The sequence below is a fragment of the Mustela erminea genome, chromosome 3, assembly GCF_009829155.1.
Source record: "Mustela erminea isolate mMusErm1 chromosome 3, mMusErm1.Pri, whole genome shotgun sequence".
Lineage (NCBI taxonomy): Eukaryota > Metazoa > Chordata > Mammalia > Carnivora > Mustelidae > Mustela > Mustela erminea.
In genome coordinates this window covers 99,391,611-99,412,614 of record NC_045616.1, presented here as the reverse complement: position 1 = coordinate 99,412,614, position 21,004 = coordinate 99,391,611, and the positions used below count along the sequence as shown (strand labels likewise).

Below are 21,004 nucleotides of genomic sequence, written 5' to 3'. Positions count from 1 at the left end.
AGGAAGAGGCATTCGCTCTCTTAGACCTTGCTTCTTTCTGTGGTTCGGTTTCTATAGAGACACTTCCTGTGGCAGAGAAAAGAGGTAGTGAGCTGGTGTTTCAGGATGTGAGGGCCCGCAGGAGCGGAGCCGGGCTTTCTCTGTTGCCTGCCTGCCACCGTGCAAGCTCTGGCCGGGGCTGCCCACAGTCCCCATGGTGGGATCTCCTCACAGCAGGGACCCGTGAATAGCGGCGGCATGCCAGGGAAGCCCAAGCACCTGGGTGTCCCCAACGGGCGCATGGTGAGTGTGGGCTCCAGGCCAGAGGGAAGGGGTGGGCACACCCAGGGTGGAGCCCAGGAGGCACGCCAGGCAGGACTGGGCAAGAGCCTGCATGCTGCTCACGGGCGGGAGAAGTTGGGTAAAAACAGGAGCAGGCAATGGGACCTGGGACTCTCATCCTAGGACCTTCTAGAGGGCCCTGCTGGGGATCTGGGGCAACCTTGGAGAGGAGAGCAGAGTACAGTGGGTATAGGCTTCTGGTCCCCACTGCTTCCTCTCCGGCCACTTTGGCCCCATCCGGGGCAGGGAGACCTGGCATGCCCTTTGACCCCTGCCTACCCCCATAAGGACCCAGACCCCTACATCTGACTTAGCCTCATGTCCTGTCCCCTCACCCCATGTCCTAATGTCCAAGGTCAGGTAAGGGGAACCCTCAGTGGGTCACTGCCCTTCAGCTGGACCTGCTCCAGAGGCTTCCTGCCAGAACAAGTAGTCTTCGGGCAGCCTGGGATGGCTCAGCCAGGCCGGGCCAGCTTGGTGCAACTTGTCTTTTCTATCCTGGGCTACCAGGAAGGGTGGGAGTAGCTGGGTGCTCGGATGCCCTGGCTACTGCTGCTGCCCCACCCCCTAAACCCTCTCCCTGGCTGCTTCACCTGTAAATCATAGCTGTGCTCAGAGAGTCCAGCTTCTTTATACATTCAGCCGATGGGGCAGACTGTGCTGGGCCTTTCTTCTCTCCCCAGGATACCAGCCCACTTGGCAGAGCCCAGCCCCTCCTCGCAACCCCAGGAAGGCCAGCCAGTGTCTTAACCTCCAACCTAGCCCCAGCTTAGGACTATGGAACAAAAGCAATGGGTCTAGAAAGAACCGGGTTCCAGTCTTGGCTCCCTTGTCCCTTACTAGGGGTCCTCTTTGACCCTCAGTTTCTTCACTTGTAAAACAAGGAAATTGGAACAGTTCTCAAAGGCTTGTTGAGATGATTAAGTGGAATGATGAATATGAGGCCCTTGACCCACTGCGGGGGCTCCATAAATGTCAGCCCAATGCTTTCTTTTGTGCTCAGCCCCTCTTCAAGGATCCCCTCCTTCATTCAGAAACTGAGGTTGTACTCACACTCCTACCTCCTAATTACCGAGACCCTACTCCACCTTCTCCTTCTTCCAGTGTCTATCCCCCAGCCCCAGGCTAGATGGGTGGGAAAGAAGCAAACCCCACCAAGCTGGCCCAGTGCCCCACCTCACTGTCTTTACTATCAACCTAACTTTGAAAGTTCAAGAACCTAAGGTCCTTGCACTCCAGCCCCAGAAGCATGATACTCAGGTGTGCTGGCCAAGCAAGATCATGTCCACTCTCACGCCCACCCCAGAGGGCAGCTGGGTTGGTGCTTCTGAGCAGTGCCCAGAACTGGGAGGCGACTGAGAGTACCTGGAGACAGATGCAGCCTCTGCCCCTCCCATGTCAGCCCATGCTTTCTCTACCCCAAAGTCATTCAGAGAAGGGAGGGCGCCCATGTTCTGCTCCCAGCCTTGGCAAGCTCACAGATGCCCTGGTTCCCAGAAGCAAACTTCACACACAGGTTATCTTAGCTCTTCCTGGGTCTGTTCTGAACTCTCCATGTCACCTCTTGAAACCCTGAGGGTCACAGCTCAGCTGCTCGTGGGTCATCGGTCAGCTTTCTGAAGCCATGCTCAGCTGAATGGTGAGGGGTGGACAGGCAGGGGTGCACACAGGGGCAGCACACAGAGGCACCCCTGGAGCCGGTGGCGGGATCCTTCTATGGGTTACCCCCAGAGGGAGGCTCAGAGGAGCAAGTGACATGCTGAAGGCAGCCAGCAAGTAGAAGGGCCTGTATCTGAGCTCAGCCTCTCTGACTTAATGCCATTGCTCCCCCACCTCCCAGAACTGCCTGGCTCCGTCCTCCCCCACCTCCCCTTGCCACCACCCCCACCCACGGCTGCCATCATTCCCTGCTGAGGCAGCTTCATTTGTCAGCCTCGTCTTTCTGCCACTCAGCTTGTCAGGCAGTTGCAATGAAACCTGTCACTTAGAGAGGCTCCCAGCCCCCTCTCAGGGACATCTCCACCCAAACCCTGCTGCCACTTCATTTGTTCATGCGGTCATTCAGTCAACGGCTCCTCTGTAGGTCTGCTCTGTCCGGGCCCTGTCCCAGGCACTGGAGACCCAAACCCATTGCCCTGGCCCCTCTCCTCAAGCAGCTTCCAGTCTGGCAAGGCACAAAAGGCATGGGGACAAATATCAGAATACTATTCAGATTTGGGTAAGAGCCACGAGCCCGGGGTAGAGAAAGCTTGAGGGGGACCTGGGGAGGGAGACCTGACTTGTCGGAACATTTTGTGCATTTTGTGGGATGAAGTCCTTGAAAGGCTACACCATATGGAAGAGAGGATGGCATGGGGAAGGGTCTGGATGTGGGGAGACACAGGGTGTGTGTGGAGGGACGTGGCCTGAGGGGAAGCTGAGCCTCAAGCCTGGAGAGAGGTGGTTATCATATCCTGCCACTCTCAGGAGCCCCCCTTAGTCTTCCCACCTGGAGAGACCCACAAGGCAGAGCCTCCCGGAACTCTGCCTGCTTTCTTGGCATTCAGCTCGGGGCTAGGGGTCAGCTCCTCAGGGTTGGCTCAGGCTGAAGGGGTTCTCTGCGCATATACCCAGAGAGGATCTGGGGACCTCAGTTTCCCCAAACTAGGGTGAAATGAGATAATGGTACAGAGTGTCTAGCACAGAAGATGCTAAGTCAATTGGCCCTCCCTTTGAGACCTGACCTCTCCAGAGGGCAGAGTTCAAGAGGACCCTGCCGGCCCTTTAGCTCTCATTGACTTAGCTCACCTGTGTCCGAAGAGCTGAGGCTCTGGGCCTCCCAGCTCCCCCTTGTACATCTCCTGTCAGCCCAGGGAGGCAGCTTAGTGGAGGGAAAGACCTCAGGCTCCAGCTGAGCGCACCTGGCTTTTAACTTCAGCTCAGCCACTTCTCTACTGTGTGACTTCTTTGGGTCTAAGTTTTCTCATCTGTAAAATGGGGCTAATAACACCTGCCAGACAGGATAAAGATCTGAGGAGAGAGCAAGAACAAGGGTGTGTACTGTCAGAGAGAGCCTGTCACTCACCCGGAGCTCAGCAGTGCTGGGCCACCCCACTCTAGCCTTGGTATCCTTGGACACCAGTGGCCCTTCCAGGGCCTAAGAAAAAAGTATGGCACACTGAGGCCTGACCATGGTCAGGGGAGTCACCTTCCACCACACCCTTCCTCATCCTTTCTTCCCCTTTTCTCCCATTCACTCACCACTTCTCCTCAAGCAAGCCCGGGTGGCGCAAGGCCGGTCCTGCTCAGCACAACTTCCCCAGGCCTGGGAGACTAGGCAGGCGGGAGCCCTGGGCAGAGGCATCAGCATGAGGTCAGCTGTGACGGCATGAGGTCAGCAGAGCCCCTGACGGCTGCATGCTTGCTGCATGTCCACTCACTCTTCCTCGCAGTCGCAAGAAATTGGGGATGCTAAGCCCTGTTCTACCCAGGGGGGAAACTGAGGCCCAGGGGAGGAAGTTACTTGCCCTCGAATGGTGGAACTGAAATTGGACTCCATCCTCACTCCCTCCCACCTCCGGATCTCTGTCCCTACCCCACCTCAGCCCCAACTCTATGGATCAACTATCAGGGAGGCCAGAGGGACAGGCAGAGGTGAACTGTAGGCCACAGAGATGGGGCGTTCAGAGGAGACGAATCCCTGGGAAGAAGGGTGCCAGGACCTCATGCGAGAGCAGAGGAGGACTGCTGGGACCCTGATGGCTGCTCATTAGCACCAGATCCAGGAGGGTGCTTCATGGGAGGGAGTGCAGGTTGGGTCCCTGTACAAACCAGGGTTACCCTCTGGGAGCTACCAAACTAGAAGGACAGAGAGGCCTAGACACGGGTAGGCATAAGTGTGGTGGGCAGGAGGGTTCAGGGCAACTGGTCTTTGGAGGGGACTGATGTCAATGAGTAGAGATTGGAGAGCAGTAAGTTCAGTGAGGGGAGAGGGAGCAGATATTCCACAAGAAAAATCAGCAAAAGCAGGAAACAGGAGTGTGAAGGGGTGTGGGGAACCTAGAAAAGTTTGATAAAATGTAGGGTGGAGTAAGGGGGAGGGAAATGGGGGAGGCTGATGGGGTTCATTAGTCAGGCCCAGGCTGAGCTTCAGCTGTGACCCAGCAACAGCTCCACCTCCCCAGGGCAGGGAGCTTGGCCATCCCCACGACCTGGGAGCCAGCCTAAAGACACGGACAGTCAAGTCAACATAATGTCAAGAATGAAAGAAAACAGGAGTGTGGGCTGGCTTGGGCCGCAAGGTCCTGTGCCCTGCCAGTGGCTCCAGTCCTGCCCCAGTAGCCATGGGGACTCTGAGCTAAGGAGAGGCTGAGGGCAGGGATACAGGGCAGGTGGGAGAGAGGCCAGTATGGGGTGGGGGGCAGAGGACCAAGTGGCCACCACGGAGGGGGAGGCAGGATGGTTCCCAGAGCCTGGGGCAGAGGATGGTGTCAGCAGCCCTAAGGTTAGCAAAGATGCAGAGCAGGCAAGATAGGCAGGTGTGGCAGGAGCAGAGCTGCCAGGAACAGAAGGAGCAGGCTGGAAGGGACCCTGAGCTTCAATTCTCGTGCACCCCAGGAGTTGGGACTTTCTCTGGCAGCCAGCCACTGGAGCTGACTCAGAAGAAGGAAAGAAGCCATCAGATGGGGGGTGCAGAGGCAGGGGGGCAAGGGTTCCAGTGGTGGGAGTGGGGCACCTGCGGGTGGGCTCCACGCCCAGCCACATTCTGTGCAAACTTTCTTTCCTCTTCAGCAAACTCTTACCTCCACACTCCCAGTGGGAGATGAGGCTCAAGGAAGAGCCAGAGGGTGTGAAATGGAAAAGGGCAGAGCTGGGATATGTCTCTGGGTCTGGCAGTCCCCAACACCTGTGTTCTTTCCGCTACAACAGAGCTAGCAAACTCGAAAGTGGAGCAGGGTCAGACCCCAGTACTAATGCAGCAACAGCAATGAGAGTGACCTTCATGCCGGATCATGCAGATCATGTTCTGGGTTCCTTATCTATATATTTAACTTATTTAGTCACAGCAGCCCTTTGAAGTCAGGGGAAGCATTTGCCCTATTTCTATAGAGAAAGAAATTGAGGCACAGAGAGGTATAGTGCCTTGTCCAAGATCACACAGCACAAACGGGGACTCAAGCAGTCTGGGACAGCACCTGTTTCCATAAGTAACATAAATGGCATCAAACTGGCCCCAGAGACCTCTGAAGAGAACGTGCGCCCCTTCCAGGGAAGCTAGTTGCTGCTCAGGGCCAGCCAAGGTTGTCATGCTGGGAAGAAGCTCCAGCTAGCTGAGGCATCACAGGAGTTTACGTGAAACTCCTGGTTTTTAAATGTGGGAAACACCTTTAAACTTACAATGAAAAAAAAAATTCTTGGTCCTCTTGGGTGGTTCAATCAGGTAAGTCCACTTAAAAAAAAAATGAGGCCCAAGACATTAATAATGTCCTACATATTTCCAGGCCAGCTCTGGCCCACAGATGTGGGACCTGAGGTTCCTAGGGGAGTGTGGGGAGCAAGGAGGGAGATTCTAGCTAGGAGGGCTGGGAGACATGTTTGCAGACCTCTTTCCAGTGGGGATGTAACAAAGGGACAGATGGGAGCAACCACCGTGACAGCCTTAGTGAGAATATAGGATTCGAGAGAGGGGAAGGAATTGGGGATGACTGAACCCAGGTAGCGGGAAGAAAGACAGGAAGGATGTAGGGAAACTGTTCCATGTCCTGCTTTGGTGGTGGCAGCGGTGGCTCCCTTTGGGACCGGCTGAGTTAGAAGGGCCTGTGGGACTTCTGGGCAGAGATGGTAGCAGGAAGTTGGCTATGTGGATTTGGAATTGGAGAGATGTGGGAGGAGGAAAGGGCCCAGGACAGAGTCAGGGAGGGGTAGAGTCCACCTTGCGTGGGTAGGAGATGAAGAGGAAGCTGGAGGAGCTGCTAGGAAGGTAGGAAGACCAAGGGAAACCACTGCAAGACTCATTTTGAAAAGAGGGTTTTTTTTTTTTTTTTTTTCTATTTCACTAATGGTTGGGATTCCCAGAGAAGTCGGAGCTGTGCGTGGGGGAGGGGGAAGATGGAGTTGGTCTCTACAGCAATGCTATTCACAGTGGTCTACGGACTAGCGCATCAGCATTGCCTGAGAGCCTGTTAGAGACGGAGAGTCTCCGGACCCATCTGGACCTATTGAATCTGAATCTCTGGACCTGGGCTCCTACAACTCATTTCAATGCACACGAGAGTCTGAGAATGACTGTTCTCAACTATAAAATAGCATCCTGGCACCAGCCTAAGGTTGGGGGGGGGCGGGGCAGGGTCTCTCAGTCTCTCCCTCTCCAAGAGGACATAGTTGCAACAAAGAGATCACTGGCTATAGAGACACCAGCAAACACTGATACAGCACTTACCACATGCTGGCCACTGTTTCAGCTGCTGGAAATGTCTTAAACTGATCTGATCCTCACAATAGTCCGAGGAAGTAAGTTACTATTATTATCATCATCCCCTATTTGCAGAGGAAGACGAACAAATAACGAGTCACACAGCTAGTAAATGGCAGAGACAAGATTCAGAGTCTCTGCTGATAGCACCATGCTGCACACTTGGGCTTAGCCAGCAGGTGCTTCGGGAGGAGGGAACCAGGGGCAAATGGAAAGTAAGCTGGAATACTTCCCAGCCCACAGTGGTCGGCACATGATGGAAGGGGAGCCAGGAAGAGCCTGAGCAAAATGCAGAGTAAGCAGTGACCAGGCTGGGAATGCCCAGCGTGGTCCTCCAGGGAAAGGAGAACACAGCTCTAGTCCTGAGGCCTGAACCCAAAACTGTCCCTTGAGAGTCCACCCTGAGCTGTGCTCTGACTGCCTACCTTGGGTCTCTTGTAGGTTCTGGCTGTCTCAGATGGAGGTAAGTGACAGAGGGTATAGAGGAGGCTTGCCTGGGGTGGGGGAGGGTATGTGGAAACAGGGTGGGGACACCCCTGTCACTTGCTATCTTTCCAGGGAAAATATCTGCAGATGGGGTTGGGTCAGGGGCTGGGAAAGGCCACAGGGTTCACCACCACTTGTCCATCCACCTACAGAGCTGAGCAGCACGGCGGGGCCTCATGGCCAGGGCGAGGGCCGAGGAAGCTCCCTCAGTATCCACAGCCTCCCTAGTGGCCCCAGCAGCCCCTTCCCCACCGAGGAGCAGCCTGTGGCCAGCTGGGGCCTGTCCTTCGAGCGGCTGCTGCAGGACCCGCTGGGGCTGGCTTATTTCACTGTAAGCCTTGGGGTGGGATTGGGAGGGCAGATGGCAGTGGTCACTATAGTGTGTGGGGGGGATGAGGTTGGGCATGGGAGAGGACATGGATGGAGCTTCAGACTGGCCAGAGTGGGATTCCTCTGTCAGCTGCCTCCTTGAGCCTTTCTTTGGCACCTTCTTCCTGTTCTCTCAGCAGGGAATTTTCCTTGTCTCTGCCTCTCATTTTCTTTCTGTGCTTTCCAGTCTGGCCTCATCTGTCTGTCTGGCCCTATCTTCCTGACTTGGTCTCTTGGCCCTACCTCTATCCCAGGCTCTCTGACTGCACCCCCTGGCCGGGTCTCTTTGTCTCTAACTTCCTTCTCCTTCTCTGGGCTAGGAGTTCCTGAAAAAGGAGTTCAGCGCTGAGAATGTAACTTTCTGGAAGGCCTGCGAGCGCTTCCAGCAGATCCCAGCCAGCGACACCCAGCAGGTGGGGGAAAGGGGGGCTGGGACAGAGTGGTGGAACCAGAGCCTGGGCCATGTGCCTGAACTTCTCTGTCCCTCCTGCAACAGCTTGCTCAGGAAGCCCGCCATATCTACCAGGAATTCCTCTCCAGCCAGGCGCTGAGCCCAGTGAACATAGACCGGCAGGCCTGGCTAGGCGAGGAGGTGCTGGCAGAACCCCGACCGGACATGTTCCGCGCACAGCAGCTCCAGGTGAGCTGTTCCATGGGTCTCTTGGGATTAGGGGGCGTGGCCTTGGAAGAAAGTGCAAGAGGCGGAGCCAGATCCAGGGGCGGGGGCCGATTGTAGCGGGTGGGATGTGGGTGGAGTGGGGTACGAAAAAGGGCAAATTTAGATGCCAGCGCCAAAGTAAAATGCAGTGTCAGGTCGTGGGTCAGAGGGCGGTACCAGAGGCTGCAGCGAACAGGGGCTAGAGGCGGAGCCTAGATGAGGTCGAGGCGGAGCCAAGGGGGCGGGGCTGGACCAAGGAGTTGGGTGGGAGGGGCTAGGGTCTTGCCAGCCAGGTAGGGGAACCGCCCTCTCCGGCTCACCGCCCCGGCGCGTGTCCCGCAGATCTTCAACCTGATGAAGTTCGACAGCTACGCGCGCTTCGTCAAGTCTCCGCTATACCGCGAGTGTCTCCTGGCGGAGGCCGAGGGACGCCCCCTGCGGGAACCTGGCTCCTCCAGCCCGGGCAGCCCTGACTCCACGAGGAAGGTGCGGACGGGAGGCTGTGGGCAGCAGGGGGCCGGATGCCGCTCTGTAGAGGTGTGCCCCTGGTCTGCACGCGGGCTGGAACCCAGCCCGGTGCCAGCGCCTTTCCTGTACCCGCAGAAGCCGAAGCTGAAGCCCGGGAAGTCGCTCCCGCTGGGCGTGGAGGAGTTGGGGCACCTGCCGGCTACTGAGGGCTCTGGGGGTCGTCCCCTCCGCAAGTCTTTCCGCAGGGGTGAGGGTTGGAGGCCCCAGAGAAAAGTCGGGGTGGGAGTTTGGGCAAGCTTTGAGAACCCCCACTTCCTCCTACTTGTCTTCTAGTCTGTAAATCTGTGAAAACCGAAAGAGAGGTCCCAGTGACCACCACGTTTCCCCGCTGATTTGGTTTCTAGATTAGAGCAGAAGTTTGGGAAGCCCCCTCAGTAGCAACACTTCCATGGTCCCAAGATGCGTTAGACCCCGCAGGAGGGCTCCAGCGGGGTCCCCCTGGTTGTGGAGAAGGGGGTGTAAGGAGCAGGGGCTGTTTTGCTCACTGCTCCCTCTCCCCTAGAACTGGCAGGCGGAGCCCCAAACTCAGCCTTACGCAGAGAGTCCCAGGGCTCCCTCAACTCCTCCGCCAGTCTGGACCTTGGTTTCCTTGCCTTTGTCAACAGCAAATCTGAGGTGAGCAGACTTCTGGGGGAGATGAGGCCTGGGCTAAAACCGCTACTCATGCACCTTTGGGGGGCCGCCATCACTCATAGTCACAGTCCTTGTACCCAATTCCATCTCCTGTTGCCAACCCCTCATACTCCTTACTTTCTTCCTGTTCTCACCGCCTTGGACCCCTGCGTACCATGGGTGTACATTCTCCTCGTGTGTGTGCACGTGTGGGTGCCCAGGTGTCCCCAGCAGGTGTATGTGGGTCAGCGGGAGGACCTGTCTCTAGGCGCCACTACATCTGGGTGAGCATATCTATGTTGTTGTAGGAGGAGTGCCTTTGCCTGCCTAGAAGTATGCCCTTAGGCGTGTGCAGGTGTGTGTGTGCCCCAGTGACCTTACCTGTCTGTGTACCTCCATGCATGTCCCTGAATGTGTATACATGACCTTCCCTCTGCTCCTGCCCGGAAGCAGAGCCACCGGAAGAGCCTTGGGAGCACAGAAGGTGAGAGTGAGAGTCGGCCAGGGAAGTACTGCTGCGTGTACCTGCCTGATGGCACAGCATCTTTGGCCCTGGCACGACCTGGCCTCACCATCCGTGCCATGCTGGCGGGCATCTGTGAGAAACGAGGCCTCTCTCTACCTGACATCAAGGTCTATCTAGTCGGCAATGAGCAGGTGTGAATCTGGTCTGGTCCCCAGCTCTCACTCTCTTCCTGATCCTGACCCCAACCCCATTCCTATCTCTGTTCAGCTAGGACCTCCACCCCAGTTCTGTTCCTATCCTCACCCCCTTCCTAATACCAGTCCCCAAAACAACCCTGCCCCTCCCCCTATGTCCAACTCCAAAGCAGCCTAGCACCAACTCCTCAAACTCAGGCCTCCACCCCCATCCCATGAGAGTCCCATCCTTACTCCCCTTCCAGCTTCCAGCTTCACCCATCATCTTCACTGGGGGGAGAAGCATGGCCAGAACTGGGTTTCCCCCCATGACTCCCAGAGTTCCTACTGGCCATCCTTGAAATGGCCATCAGGAGCACCCAAACGCACTGAACCCATGAAAAACTTTTCTTGAGCTGCAAATGAGCATTAAGTTTTAAAGAGGAGTCTAAGGAAAAACTCACTTTGGACTAAACCATCCCATAAGGGGGATCTAAAGAAAGAATGCTGCCTTCCAGAGAAACCCTGCAGGATTTCCTTCGCTCAGGCAGGACCTAAGGCACTACCAGGTGGGTAGGCAGAGGGACCCGGGCCTGAGTTCTGTCCTCCAGGTCCACAGGATGGAGGTGAGCCTGGCAGGATGTGATCAGGGAAGAGAAGCTGAAGCTTCAGAGAATTTCTGGGGAAAGGCAGGCTTTTCTGGGTGCTGCCAGGAAGCCTTCATGGAAGAGGCAGCTGTTGATGAGGAGAGAATAAGGACGGGGAAGAGTTTGCCTGGTAGAGCTGTCAGGAGAGGATATTCTAGGCAGATGGAGCAGCGTAAGAGAAGTCCTGGATGTGGGTAAGAAGTGCAGGGCAAGTTCCAGGGCCTGGAGAGTGGGACTGGGAGGGCAGCCGTGGGAGGAGCTCTGCCCACTCAGGCCACCCGTGCAGCCTCTGAAGCCCAGATGGGTATTCACGACTGCCAAATATAACTCCCCACCCACACTCCACCTGTCCCTGCAGCACAGCAGGGACCTATCCCTGGAAGAGGCTCCCTCCCTGCCCCGGGCTAGTGCAGACAGTGGGGACTAGAGGGGCAGTAGTCACTACACCTACTGTTTATGTACCTACTGTGTGCCCGGCACTGTGCAGACACTATGTCCTTCTGGCCTCACCGCAGTCTTGGGGGAAGAGAGCTTGTTGCAGTGAGGAGACATGAAGTGTCTTTGGTAGGTGGGGATGGAGAGAAGTAGCAAGTGTCAAAAAGGGGACAAGGCCTGGGTAGCTGATCAAAGGTGGGTGGTGAGGAAGGAAATGCATCCAGCTGGTCTGGCTGGGTTTCACATGCCTGAGAGACAAGGGGGCAGCTGTCCAGGAGGCAGGGCCTGGCCTGGCCTGGCCTGGGAAGAGGCGGCCCCATGATCCAGAACCTAGGCCTGCTCCTTATCTAAGCAGCCTCATTGCCATTCTGTGCTTACCCCACTCCCATGATTCCTGTAACTCCACTTGGTTTCCGAAGCTGTCCAACCTCCTTGTCCCCTTCTCCCTGGCCTTGGCTGTATTAGGCTCCCTATCTGGCCAGGTGGCTTACTCCATCTACATCTCTACACCTCACCAGCCCATTGGCCCTTGCCTCTGACCCTCAGGGGACCCCAGTGGGTGCCATCAGAGGAAGTGAGGTGGTTCCCTCGGACCCTGGGGATGGTTGGGGCTGGGGAGAGAGGGACTCTGAGACCTCCCTCTGGCATCTGCAGAAGGCCCTGGTCCTGGACCAGGACTGCTCGGTGCTGGCGGACCAGGAAGTGCGGCTGGAGAACAGGATCACCTTCGAGTGAGTGCCCCTCCTCCCAGGCCTGGGGCCTGGGTCCCAACCCTTGTTTGGGTCCCAGTTCAGGTTCTCCCTCTCCTGTCCCAGCCTCTGGCTAACTGTGTCACCAGAACTAAGGGCCCACCCCCAACTTACCCCAACCCCCAGTTCAGACTCCGCCCCCTCTTAGATTGGTTCCTGGTGGGTGGGGGAGAGGCGGGGCCCGCTCTCCGCCCTGCCGCCCTGCCGCAGCGCGAGGGTCCCGTGCAGGGTCGAGTTGGTGGCTCTGGAGCGCGTGGTGCGGATCTCCGCCAAGCCCACCAAGCGGCTGCAGGAGGCCCTGCAGCCCATTCTGGCGAAGCACGGTCTGAGCCCGCAACAGGTGGTGCTGTGCCTGGTGAGCCGGGGGGACAGCCGGGCGGGTCAGGGGCGGCCGGGAGCGGGCTGCCTGGCTCGCGGGCTGCTGACCTGTCCCCACAGCCAGGCGAGAAGCAGCCGCTGGATCTGGGGAAGCTAGTGAGCTCGGTGGCGGCCCAGAGACTGGTTTTGGACACTCACCCAGGTAGAGAAGCAAGGCTCTGGGGCTTGGTCCCCGGAGATGGCTTGGGCCCAGAAGGAAAGGGGGCCAGGTGGGAGGCAAACACTAACAGTGGTGCTCTCTGTCATAGGTGTGAAGATTTCCGGAGCTGGAGACGTAGCCCAGTACTGCAGTCAGGTGAGAGAGGGAAAGGGCTCCCCGCTCTACCCACCGTGCCTCCCCTCCCAGTTGTGGCTCTGACTCCACGTTCTTACAGGGTGGCCAGCCTAGAGCCCAGAACAAGGCCACCCATCCCCCTCCACTGTCCCTCAACTCGCTGGCCGAGGCGCCCAGTAGTATCCCTGGGAAGCGGCAGACCTGTGACATTGAAGGTACTTTGGGGATGGTGGGAGCTAGGGACTAGAAGCACTGGGACCATCGAAGGTGGGTGGTATCCAAGAGGCTTAAACTGAGGCAGGGAACTGCATGTCTTTAGGACTGGAAGAGTGTCCACTGGGGCTAAGGGAACAGAGCGGCTGAAGGATGGGAGGGGGTTGGGGAGGCTGTGGTCATAGGAAGGGCAGCGGGATGATGGTGGGCTAGCATAGGCAGGTCTGCACCAATGGGCCTCTTGACTCTATGTGCCGCCGCCCCCCAACCCCCACCTGCCCAGGCTTGGTGGAGCTGCTGAATCGAGTGCAGAGCAGTGGGGCCCATGACCAGAGGGGCCTTCTGCGCAAAGAGGACCTGGTGCTTCCAGAATTTCTGCAGCTGCCAACCCAAGGGCCCCATTCCCAGGAGGCCCCACCACAGACTGTATCAGAGGTCCAGCCCAAGGGGGACCCCTCGGACTCCACGGCCCACGCGGCCCTCTGACAGCCGCCCAGCAGTCCAGGCCAGCTGCACGGCACCTGGCGGGCCAAGCATGCTGTGGGCCCGCTCTGCATGCTCTGTCTGTGCCATGAGTGTCCTTGGCCCCTTCCTGCCACGGGCAGGCCCGCAGGAAGAGCTGGAAGGCAGTGGAGAGCGGGCTCAGAGGAGCCACACCCCACAGCTGCCACCACTCGGTCCCTCATCGGTTCACTCCCCCAACCCTTGCTGCCAGGCCACTGAGGGGAGGTGGGGCTGGCCTCCCCAGTACAGGCAGGCCCAGCACAGAGGGGCAGCGTTGGAGTGCGAGCCTCCCCACCCCGGGGCAGAGCCTCAGCAGGGAGCAGGACGAGGGGCTGGCCCCTCGGCAGGGAGCTGGTATGAATAAGTCCTGGGGGTGCGGGTGGGCAGCCCCTCACTACTCACACAGGCGCTGCTGGACATATGGATTTTGAAGTTGGCCTGGGGCAGCTGGGTTTGTCCTGGATGTATGATATTGTTATTATAATAGTAATTATTATTCTCCCATGAAGTGTGTTCCTTGTGTGCCTGTCTACCCTGGGTACCCCCTCCCCCCGAAACTGTACTGCCTCCGTCACCAAGGTTAATACCAGGAAGCCCTTGGGGACCTCAGGATGTGCCCCCTGACTTCCTGTTGTCAGAACTTCTCTTCCTGACTGCACAGAGTATTGCGGTGTGAATATGAGAGATAAGACAGAGACAGGAGGGACGGAGGAAAGGGAAGGAGGGGAAGACCCTTCGGGGGAGCCGTGCCTGTGTCCCCTGTCACCATGCTGTTTCTCAGTCTCTGGATCTGAGCAGAGTACAGCATCTGGATGTCGTCCTCTGCTTCTAGTGGGGCTCAAGTGTCTGCAGACATGGCTGTGGGCTCCTTTGGACGCATTAAGGGCCTTTTGGAAATACTGGTTGTTGCACTGGGGGCAGGTTTTGTCTCCTGTCTGCTTGGGCTGGGTGGTCATCCCTGTCTTTAGGCAGCCCACACATTGAGGGGGAGCAGGGAGGATCTCCCAGAAGGAGGGCCCAGTGTATGGGCAGAGAAGCCAGACTCGGGCCCTGTGCTGCTGAGCTAGAGGAAACCAGGGGACATGAGGACCTCGAGGGGATACCTGAGGAGTGAGGGGCCCTCCTGACCCTGAGGTGGTCAAGCTCTCTTCCCCATTCCAGTTCTTTGTGCTTGTTGTCCCCTCTGCCAGGAATTGGTGCCCCCCCCCCCATCATGGCACCTCTTCCTTGAAATTCCTGAGATGGATCAGTTGGGTTTGCTGGCCCATCAGGCCTTTCTCCAGAAGTTGAACCCAAGCTTTTCTTGGGGGCTCTCAGCCTTTTGCTCCCTCTACCCATTTTGCTTGGCTGGGTTGACCAGAACCCTTAGCTGCTGGGGGTGGGGGTCGGCTCATGACGCAGGCCTGGCCAATCAGAGTTTGGTGCAGGAACAATTCTCTGACCTCAGTTGTGGTCATCTACCATATCCCAGGGCTTTGAGCAGATTATGCAGGGAGAGAACCTGCATGTCAGTGAAGCCAACACAGGAGAACTGGACTGAGAGATAGAAGGAGATTCCTGGCCAAAGCTACCTGAACACCTAAATTCACCCAGGCTTGAAGTCACCCACCCCTAGACATCCTCATTTAGGCAAGGCAATACATTCTTTCTGCGTGCATGTGCCCGTGGCTCTGAGTAGGTTTTCTCAGACCAGCAACCGCAAAAGTCCTACTTCATCGTTCAGCTTGAACACCTCAGCGGAGCCTTCCCTGGTCACAGATGATGTGGTCTAAATACTTGTGTCCACCAGCACCCCCCAAATTCACATGTTGAAATCCTAGTCCCAAGGTGATGGTATTAGGAGGTAGAGCCTTTAGGATGTGCTTGGTCATGAGGGTGGAGCCCTCGTGAGCGAGGTTAGTGCCCTTATAAAATAGAATCTCCACCTCTTCTACCCGGTGAGGACGGAGCAAAAAGTTGGCTGTCTACAACCTGGAAAAGGGCTGTCACAGACACCAGATGTGCTGACACCCTGATCTTGGAGTTCCAGCATCTAGAACTGTGAGAAATAAATTTTTGTTGTTTATACATCTCCTGGTCTCTGGTATTTTTGTTATAGCAGTCCAAATGGACAGATACCAGATATGACATTCTCCATAACTTTGTTCTCTACCATGCTGTCCAGTTTCCTTCCGTCACAGTGCTCATCCCACTCTGTAGTGACCTTGTTTACTTTACACTTGTTCGCTGACAACACGATAAACATGCCCTGATGGCAGTGACCTTGTCCATCGTAGTCAGTGCTGTATCCCTTTGGCCTAGTGGGAAATGATTCTGCAGCCTCAGATAGACGCAGTGAAGGACACAGGGACAGCATGGCAGTGGGGGTCCTGGGCAGGGGACTGCATAGCACCAGGATCATAGTCTGTGGCCAGAAGAGGGTGGAGAGACAAACCCCTGTCCCTTCCCCAATCAGCTGCAGAACCTCCTTATACTTCCTGGGCCCTGGGGGGGTCTCCCTTGGGGGCAGAGACACTTTCCACGTGCGAAGATAAAGAGGTAGGGACACCAGGTGAAAGATGGGACCTTCCCAAAGTTGGCAGATCCTGAGGCAAGCGCACCCTTCACCCACCAGTAATAGCAGTGATGCCTACTACCCTAAAGGACCAACAGATGCGACTGCCCCATAACAGAGGAGGTCATGGGTCAGATAAAAGGGCCTCTAGAGATGTGAGCTCCTGCAGGGGGAGGAAAATTCACATCAGCTCAGGCCCCCAAGTTAGGCATGTCCCATCCTTTATCTCATCTTTGTCCTCAAGACAAAATAGCCTGATGGGGATGAAACCAAGGCTATAGGAGGGGAAGTGACGAGTCCAGGATCCTGCAAGGAATTTGTTGCTGGACACAATCAGACAACACATAGGCTGTCTGACTCAGGAACACACAACAGGGAGCAGGGAAGAAACCCTGATGGGAAGCTAGCACCCTCTCGGGTGAGGATACATTGATATGGCTGCTCTGGGGAGCAGCTTGGGAATTTCTGCTGAAAATTAAAAACACACAGCATGTGATCCCAGAAGTACCACCAGAGAATCACTCACTCCCAGGCACAGGGAGCCCCATCCCTGCTGGGCTGTGTATGACCCCAAAACTGGCAAACAGACAAATGTGGGTGGGGGTGGGGGGTGGGGGAGTGGGATAACAAAAAGGTGGTGGTGTGTCTATGCCCTGCAATACCACACAGCAGATGAAGAATTAGGTAGAACATGTTCTGCTGTGAAAAGTTCTCCAAGATTTATTATTGTTCAGTAAAAGAAAGTAGAGCAATATGCATGACATGATACCTTTATATAAACCACAAACACAGAGACACACTTAAAAGGATACAGAAAGAACAGAGAATGTTCTAGAGGGATACATGTCAAATAGACAGGAAAATAGAGAGGGGACCAGGACTGGAGGTAGTAGTCAAAGGACACTTTCACTTTAGCTTTAATGCTTTTTAAATGATGCAATTAAAATAATTATAATAACAAAGAGCTTCTCAAGGCCACTTCTTTGTCACTCTGACCCACCATCCCTTTCTCGAGAAGGATAATAAACTCTTCCTTTGTGGGGCTTCAGCCCACCGCCCACCTTGGCCCGCTTTGGCTGGCTGCTGTGTCCCTTGTCCTCAATTCCCCAACATGTCCCCTGAAGCTGTCCCAGGCTGAGGGAGACCTAGTTCCTTCCTCCCAGCTCTGCACACTCAGAATCCCTCAAGGTCCTGGGCCCTCACTGCAGCGATGGGGGTCCAGGCCCACAGACAGAAGGCACCATCTGGCCAACCCCCAGGCCCTTTTCAAAGCCACTGCATTGCACAGAGCTGGACTCCTGCGTGGTTGGGAAAAGTCATGAAAGCTGCTTCCCCTCACCCCACCAGATGGGAAGCCTGGAGGGGAGTCAGCCTATCCACCAAGCACCCGGTGTGAAGGAGGGGAGAGGACACATATTTGCTGACAGCTCTGCAGTCCCCAGCACCCCCATCTTGCGGAGGACGCAGGCGGAGAGAGTGGGTGGGACTGCCATGAGGACGGCCATAGGACCCAAGCCTCTGAGAAAGAAACCTGCTGCCTATCTCTGGTCCCCTCACCCCTCTTGACAGTCATGGTGACAGTCAAGCAGATGGCATGGGGTGGCCACAGGGCAAGTGCAGAGCACACAGTGACCTTGGCTTTGGCGACCCCTCCAGGGTGGGGGCAGGCAGAGCCCCCAGCTGCTACCTGCCTGACAGGAAGTGCTGACACAGCCATGGACAGATGCTCCCTGGGGCAGCCATCCCTACCCCCAGGAGCGAGCACAAGGTGCACCCTGCAGGGGGCCTGGCCTGGTGGTCAGGTGACTCCAGTGTCTGGGGGATCAGTCGCTGGCACTCAGCTTTCGCAGGGAAAGAATAGCCGGATGGGGGAAACACACATAGTTGGTTATGTTGAATCAGATGCCACCTAGGCCCATTCACAAAAAGCAGGGGGCACCATTCCTGTCCCTGGTGGTCCTGGCAGGTCCAAGAAAAGCTGAAACATGAATACATGTGTGTGTCCTGGGACTCCTGCCTTGACTAGGCAATGGGTGCTCTGTGACCATCTTAGCTCCTCTCTCCAGGAACTGGTCTGGGGGTTGAGCAGAGTCAGAAAGCCAAGGAGAAGCGCCAAAGAAGCACCATCCCACTTCCAGGCCAGCCCAGCCCAGGATGCTGGTGGCCAGAATGAAGTCTCAGCCAGCTAAGAGGGGTGGGCACCAAAACCCCACTAGCCAAGTAGGCCATCATCTTCCAGCCTTATTGTTGAGGGGCTGGAGGAACCCAGAAGCCAGACCCAAAACCTGGAGCATACAGTATGCCTCTGGAACTTAGAGCCTGGAACCCAGACCAGAACCCAGACCAGAACCAAAACTGGACTCTGGGGGTGTCTGGGGGGCTTGGTTTTTAAGCATCTGCCCCTGGCTCAGGTCATGATCCCAGGGATCATGGGATCCCTGGGATCGAGCCCTGCATCAGGCTCCCTGCTGAGCAGGGAGCCAGCTTCTCCCTCTCCCACTCCCCCTGTTTGTGTTCCCTCTCCCACTGTGTCTCTATCGAATAAATTAATTAAATCTTTAAAAAAATAAATAATAAAAATAAAAACTGGACTCTGGAGGGGCACCTGTCTGGCTCAGTTGGTAAAGCATGAGACTCTTGATCTCGGGGTTGTAAGTTTGAGCCCCATATGGAGTCTGGGATCTGGGATTAGAGGTTGCAGCCCAGAATCTAGAGCCCAATGCCTAGAAGCAGAGCCCTTACTCGGCTGGACATCAGAAGCCTGAAATTGGAACCAGGGACTAGAGCTCAGATCCTGGAGCCCGGAACCCAGGGCTTGCCCCTGAGAATTTACGTATGGGGCCTAGAGCTCCAGGCCCAGAACATGGAGCTCAGGACCTGAAGCCTACAGCCAGAGCTCAGAGCTTCTGGTCTGGAACCTGGAGCATGGGACTGCCATGCTCACCCTTAGGTCTGGTCCCCGAGGCCGGCATGAAGGCAGAGAGCTGGAACCACACTAGGAAGGGAGCTGCAGGGGAAGAGATGATTTCTGAGAAAAGCCCAAAGCAAGCTCAGCTCTTTTGGCCACAGACTTTGGCCTCCTCCATCAATGAGTGACTGATGCCTGGGCTGTCAGGATTAAACATTACTCAGGGCACTTATCCTCCAAACAAGGATGGGGCATCCTCAGGTCAGCAGTCCCTGCCCTGGATCCATGGATCTAACATAGCCTGCAGCACCCCATCTGGAAAACGGGGCTCGGAGGGGAGAACACCACAGGACCCTGCCTGCTCTGTGCCAGGCAGCTCAGATGGAAGTCCAGATTGTTCAGGAGAGGACAAAGTCAAGGGGGCCAGGGGAGGAACTGCTCTGGTCCCTAAGGGGAGGTGGGAGGCGGCCCCTGCTATGTCACCCAGCCCATTGGTGAGAAAGGACGCCCCCATGCGTGTACAATGCACACCCACGTTGCGTCTGTGTACCGGGGTGGAATGTTCACGGCTGTGTCCACCACATGCTGACTCACGGTGGGGCTTATTTGTTGGTTGGAGAAATAAACGCATTGTTTCAAGGAGACAGGAGAAGCCCTGTCGTGGGATGACACTGGTCATTAGTCAGTTCTCCCCCCAAAAAATCCAGTTCATGGAGGGACTGTCTGGCATGTTAGTTTTTCTTCCCCTGATGGTCCTCCAACTTTAGGTCCTGCAGAAAACGTACAGGCAGCAAACTGTGTGTATTTAAAGGAGCCGCTGGATCTTAGCCGAGGATTACAGAAACAGCTGGTTGTGCCAGCTTCCCCAGCTCGCTCTGTTCCTGGCCCAAGCTCTCGTTCTTGGGATCGTTCTCTACTCAGCTCAGCAGTCCTGCTGCTCCCGCGGAAACTGTTTTCATTGGCGTGACCAGATTCCCGATCTGTCAGTCTGTCACACTCGCGTTGGCCATGCTGTCTCGGCTCCCACCTCCTGCTCCTTCCCAACAAGCCCTCACAAGCTGCCCCCACCCCCAGGACCGCCCCAGGACAGCTTGCCTGGGTCACTAAATCTGCTCTGTCCTCACATTCCCCGACAGCTCTGTGGCATCTGACCTGGCTGATCAGGTTGTCTCTCTCAAGACAGGGGTGAACTTGGCTTCTGCGACATCTGTTTTTCTGCTCTTCCCAATCCTGTCATACCTGTCGGCTTCCTCCAGGAGTCCCTCTTTTTTTTTTTTTTTTTTTTCTCTTTTTTGCCCTCCCCCAAACATGGGTGCTCCTCCAGGCTCAGCCCCAGGCCTTCTCTCTATTCAATGTGCACCTTCTCCCTTGGGGGAAGGGGAGGCATCTTCACAGGCTACACCTGAGGCCTTGAGGCAGGAGGGATGCCAAGTCACTCTGGGCACCAAGGCTGGGACAGGATGCTGGTCTTTGTGCTGGCAGGGCCAGGTTTGAAAAGAGAGGGGTGACAGAGTCAGAATCACATTTTGAAAAGCTGGCCGGCTGCTAGTTTGGAGACTGGATCAGGAGGCACAAGGCCAGAAGCAGGGAGAGCCTTCAGTGAGAGATGGTGGACCAGACCCGGGAGGTGGCGGAAGGCTGAGGGAGCTCCCGCTGATGGGAAACGGGGAGTGCTGGGTGACGGAGGAGAGATAAGGAGGTGGGGGAGAAGGACAGTCCAAGGAGCCTGCTCTGTTTCTGGCTCAGATCAGAGGACCACGCACCGCTCCCTGAGGCTGGGAACGTGCGGGAAGCCCCGTCTGGGGCGAGGAGCACGTCGTGTGCTTCAGACCCACAGAGCCAACTGCTCACACCAGAGGCCCCTCAGACACAGTCTGTCCAGACGGATCTTGGCATCTTCCTTCCCAAACTGCTCCTCCTCCCGGGTGTCATTTCTCAGGTGAGATACCGCCAACCCCCAGGCTCCAGGTTGAGAGGTCTAGGGGAAGCTGTGGCCAGAGTGCTGGTGAGCAGACAGGGCAGGAGTCAGTATTCGGGGGACACGCAGAGACTGTCACGGGCTGGGAGGAGGCAGCACGTGAGTGGAAGGAGTTCTGGTGAACCAAGGGGCAGAGACGTGGTCGCCTTCTCCATGCTCGCGGGAGTCCGGAAAACAGCTCTGGTCGGCTCCCTGGGGCTCCAGTGACCACCCTCCCAAATTCCTTCGGTCGTGGTCACTGCCCGTAGCATTTTATAATGATGTCTCTTGCAGGGCCTATGGTGGAGAACTGCGTCCTTC

The 21,004-nt window shown here is 56.4% G+C and overlaps 1 protein-coding gene across 4 annotated transcripts; it reads left to right on the top strand.

Moving 5' to 3' along the window:
• The first annotated feature begins 57 nt into the window (after nt 1–57).
• Nucleotides 58–13,772, top strand: RGS14 (regulator of G protein signaling 14). 4 transcript variants are annotated; one of them, XM_032336888.1, is made up of 16 exons: nt 58–282; nt 7,214–7,235; nt 7,411–7,589; nt 7,948–8,040; nt 8,124–8,267; nt 8,628–8,771; nt 8,889–9,000; nt 9,316–9,428; nt 9,647–9,709; nt 9,879–10,082; nt 11,801–11,877; nt 12,124–12,250; nt 12,334–12,415; nt 12,522–12,568; nt 12,648–12,762; nt 13,044–13,772. In XM_032336888.1, the coding sequence occupies exons 1-16, from the start codon at nt 238–240 to the stop codon at nt 13,244–13,246; spliced, it is 1,770 nt and encodes a 589-aa protein (XP_032192779.1). In that variant the 5' UTR covers nt 58–237; the 3' UTR covers nt 13,247–13,772. The 4 variants fall into 4 exon arrangements, with proteins under 4 accessions (XP_032192779.1, XP_032192778.1, XP_032192780.1 ...); XM_032336887.1 differs by having other exon boundaries at nt 9,876–10,082; XM_032336889.1 differs by lacking the exon at nt 9,647–9,709 and having other exon boundaries at nt 9,876–10,082.
• The last annotated feature ends 7,232 nt before the right edge of the window (nt 13,773–21,004 follow it).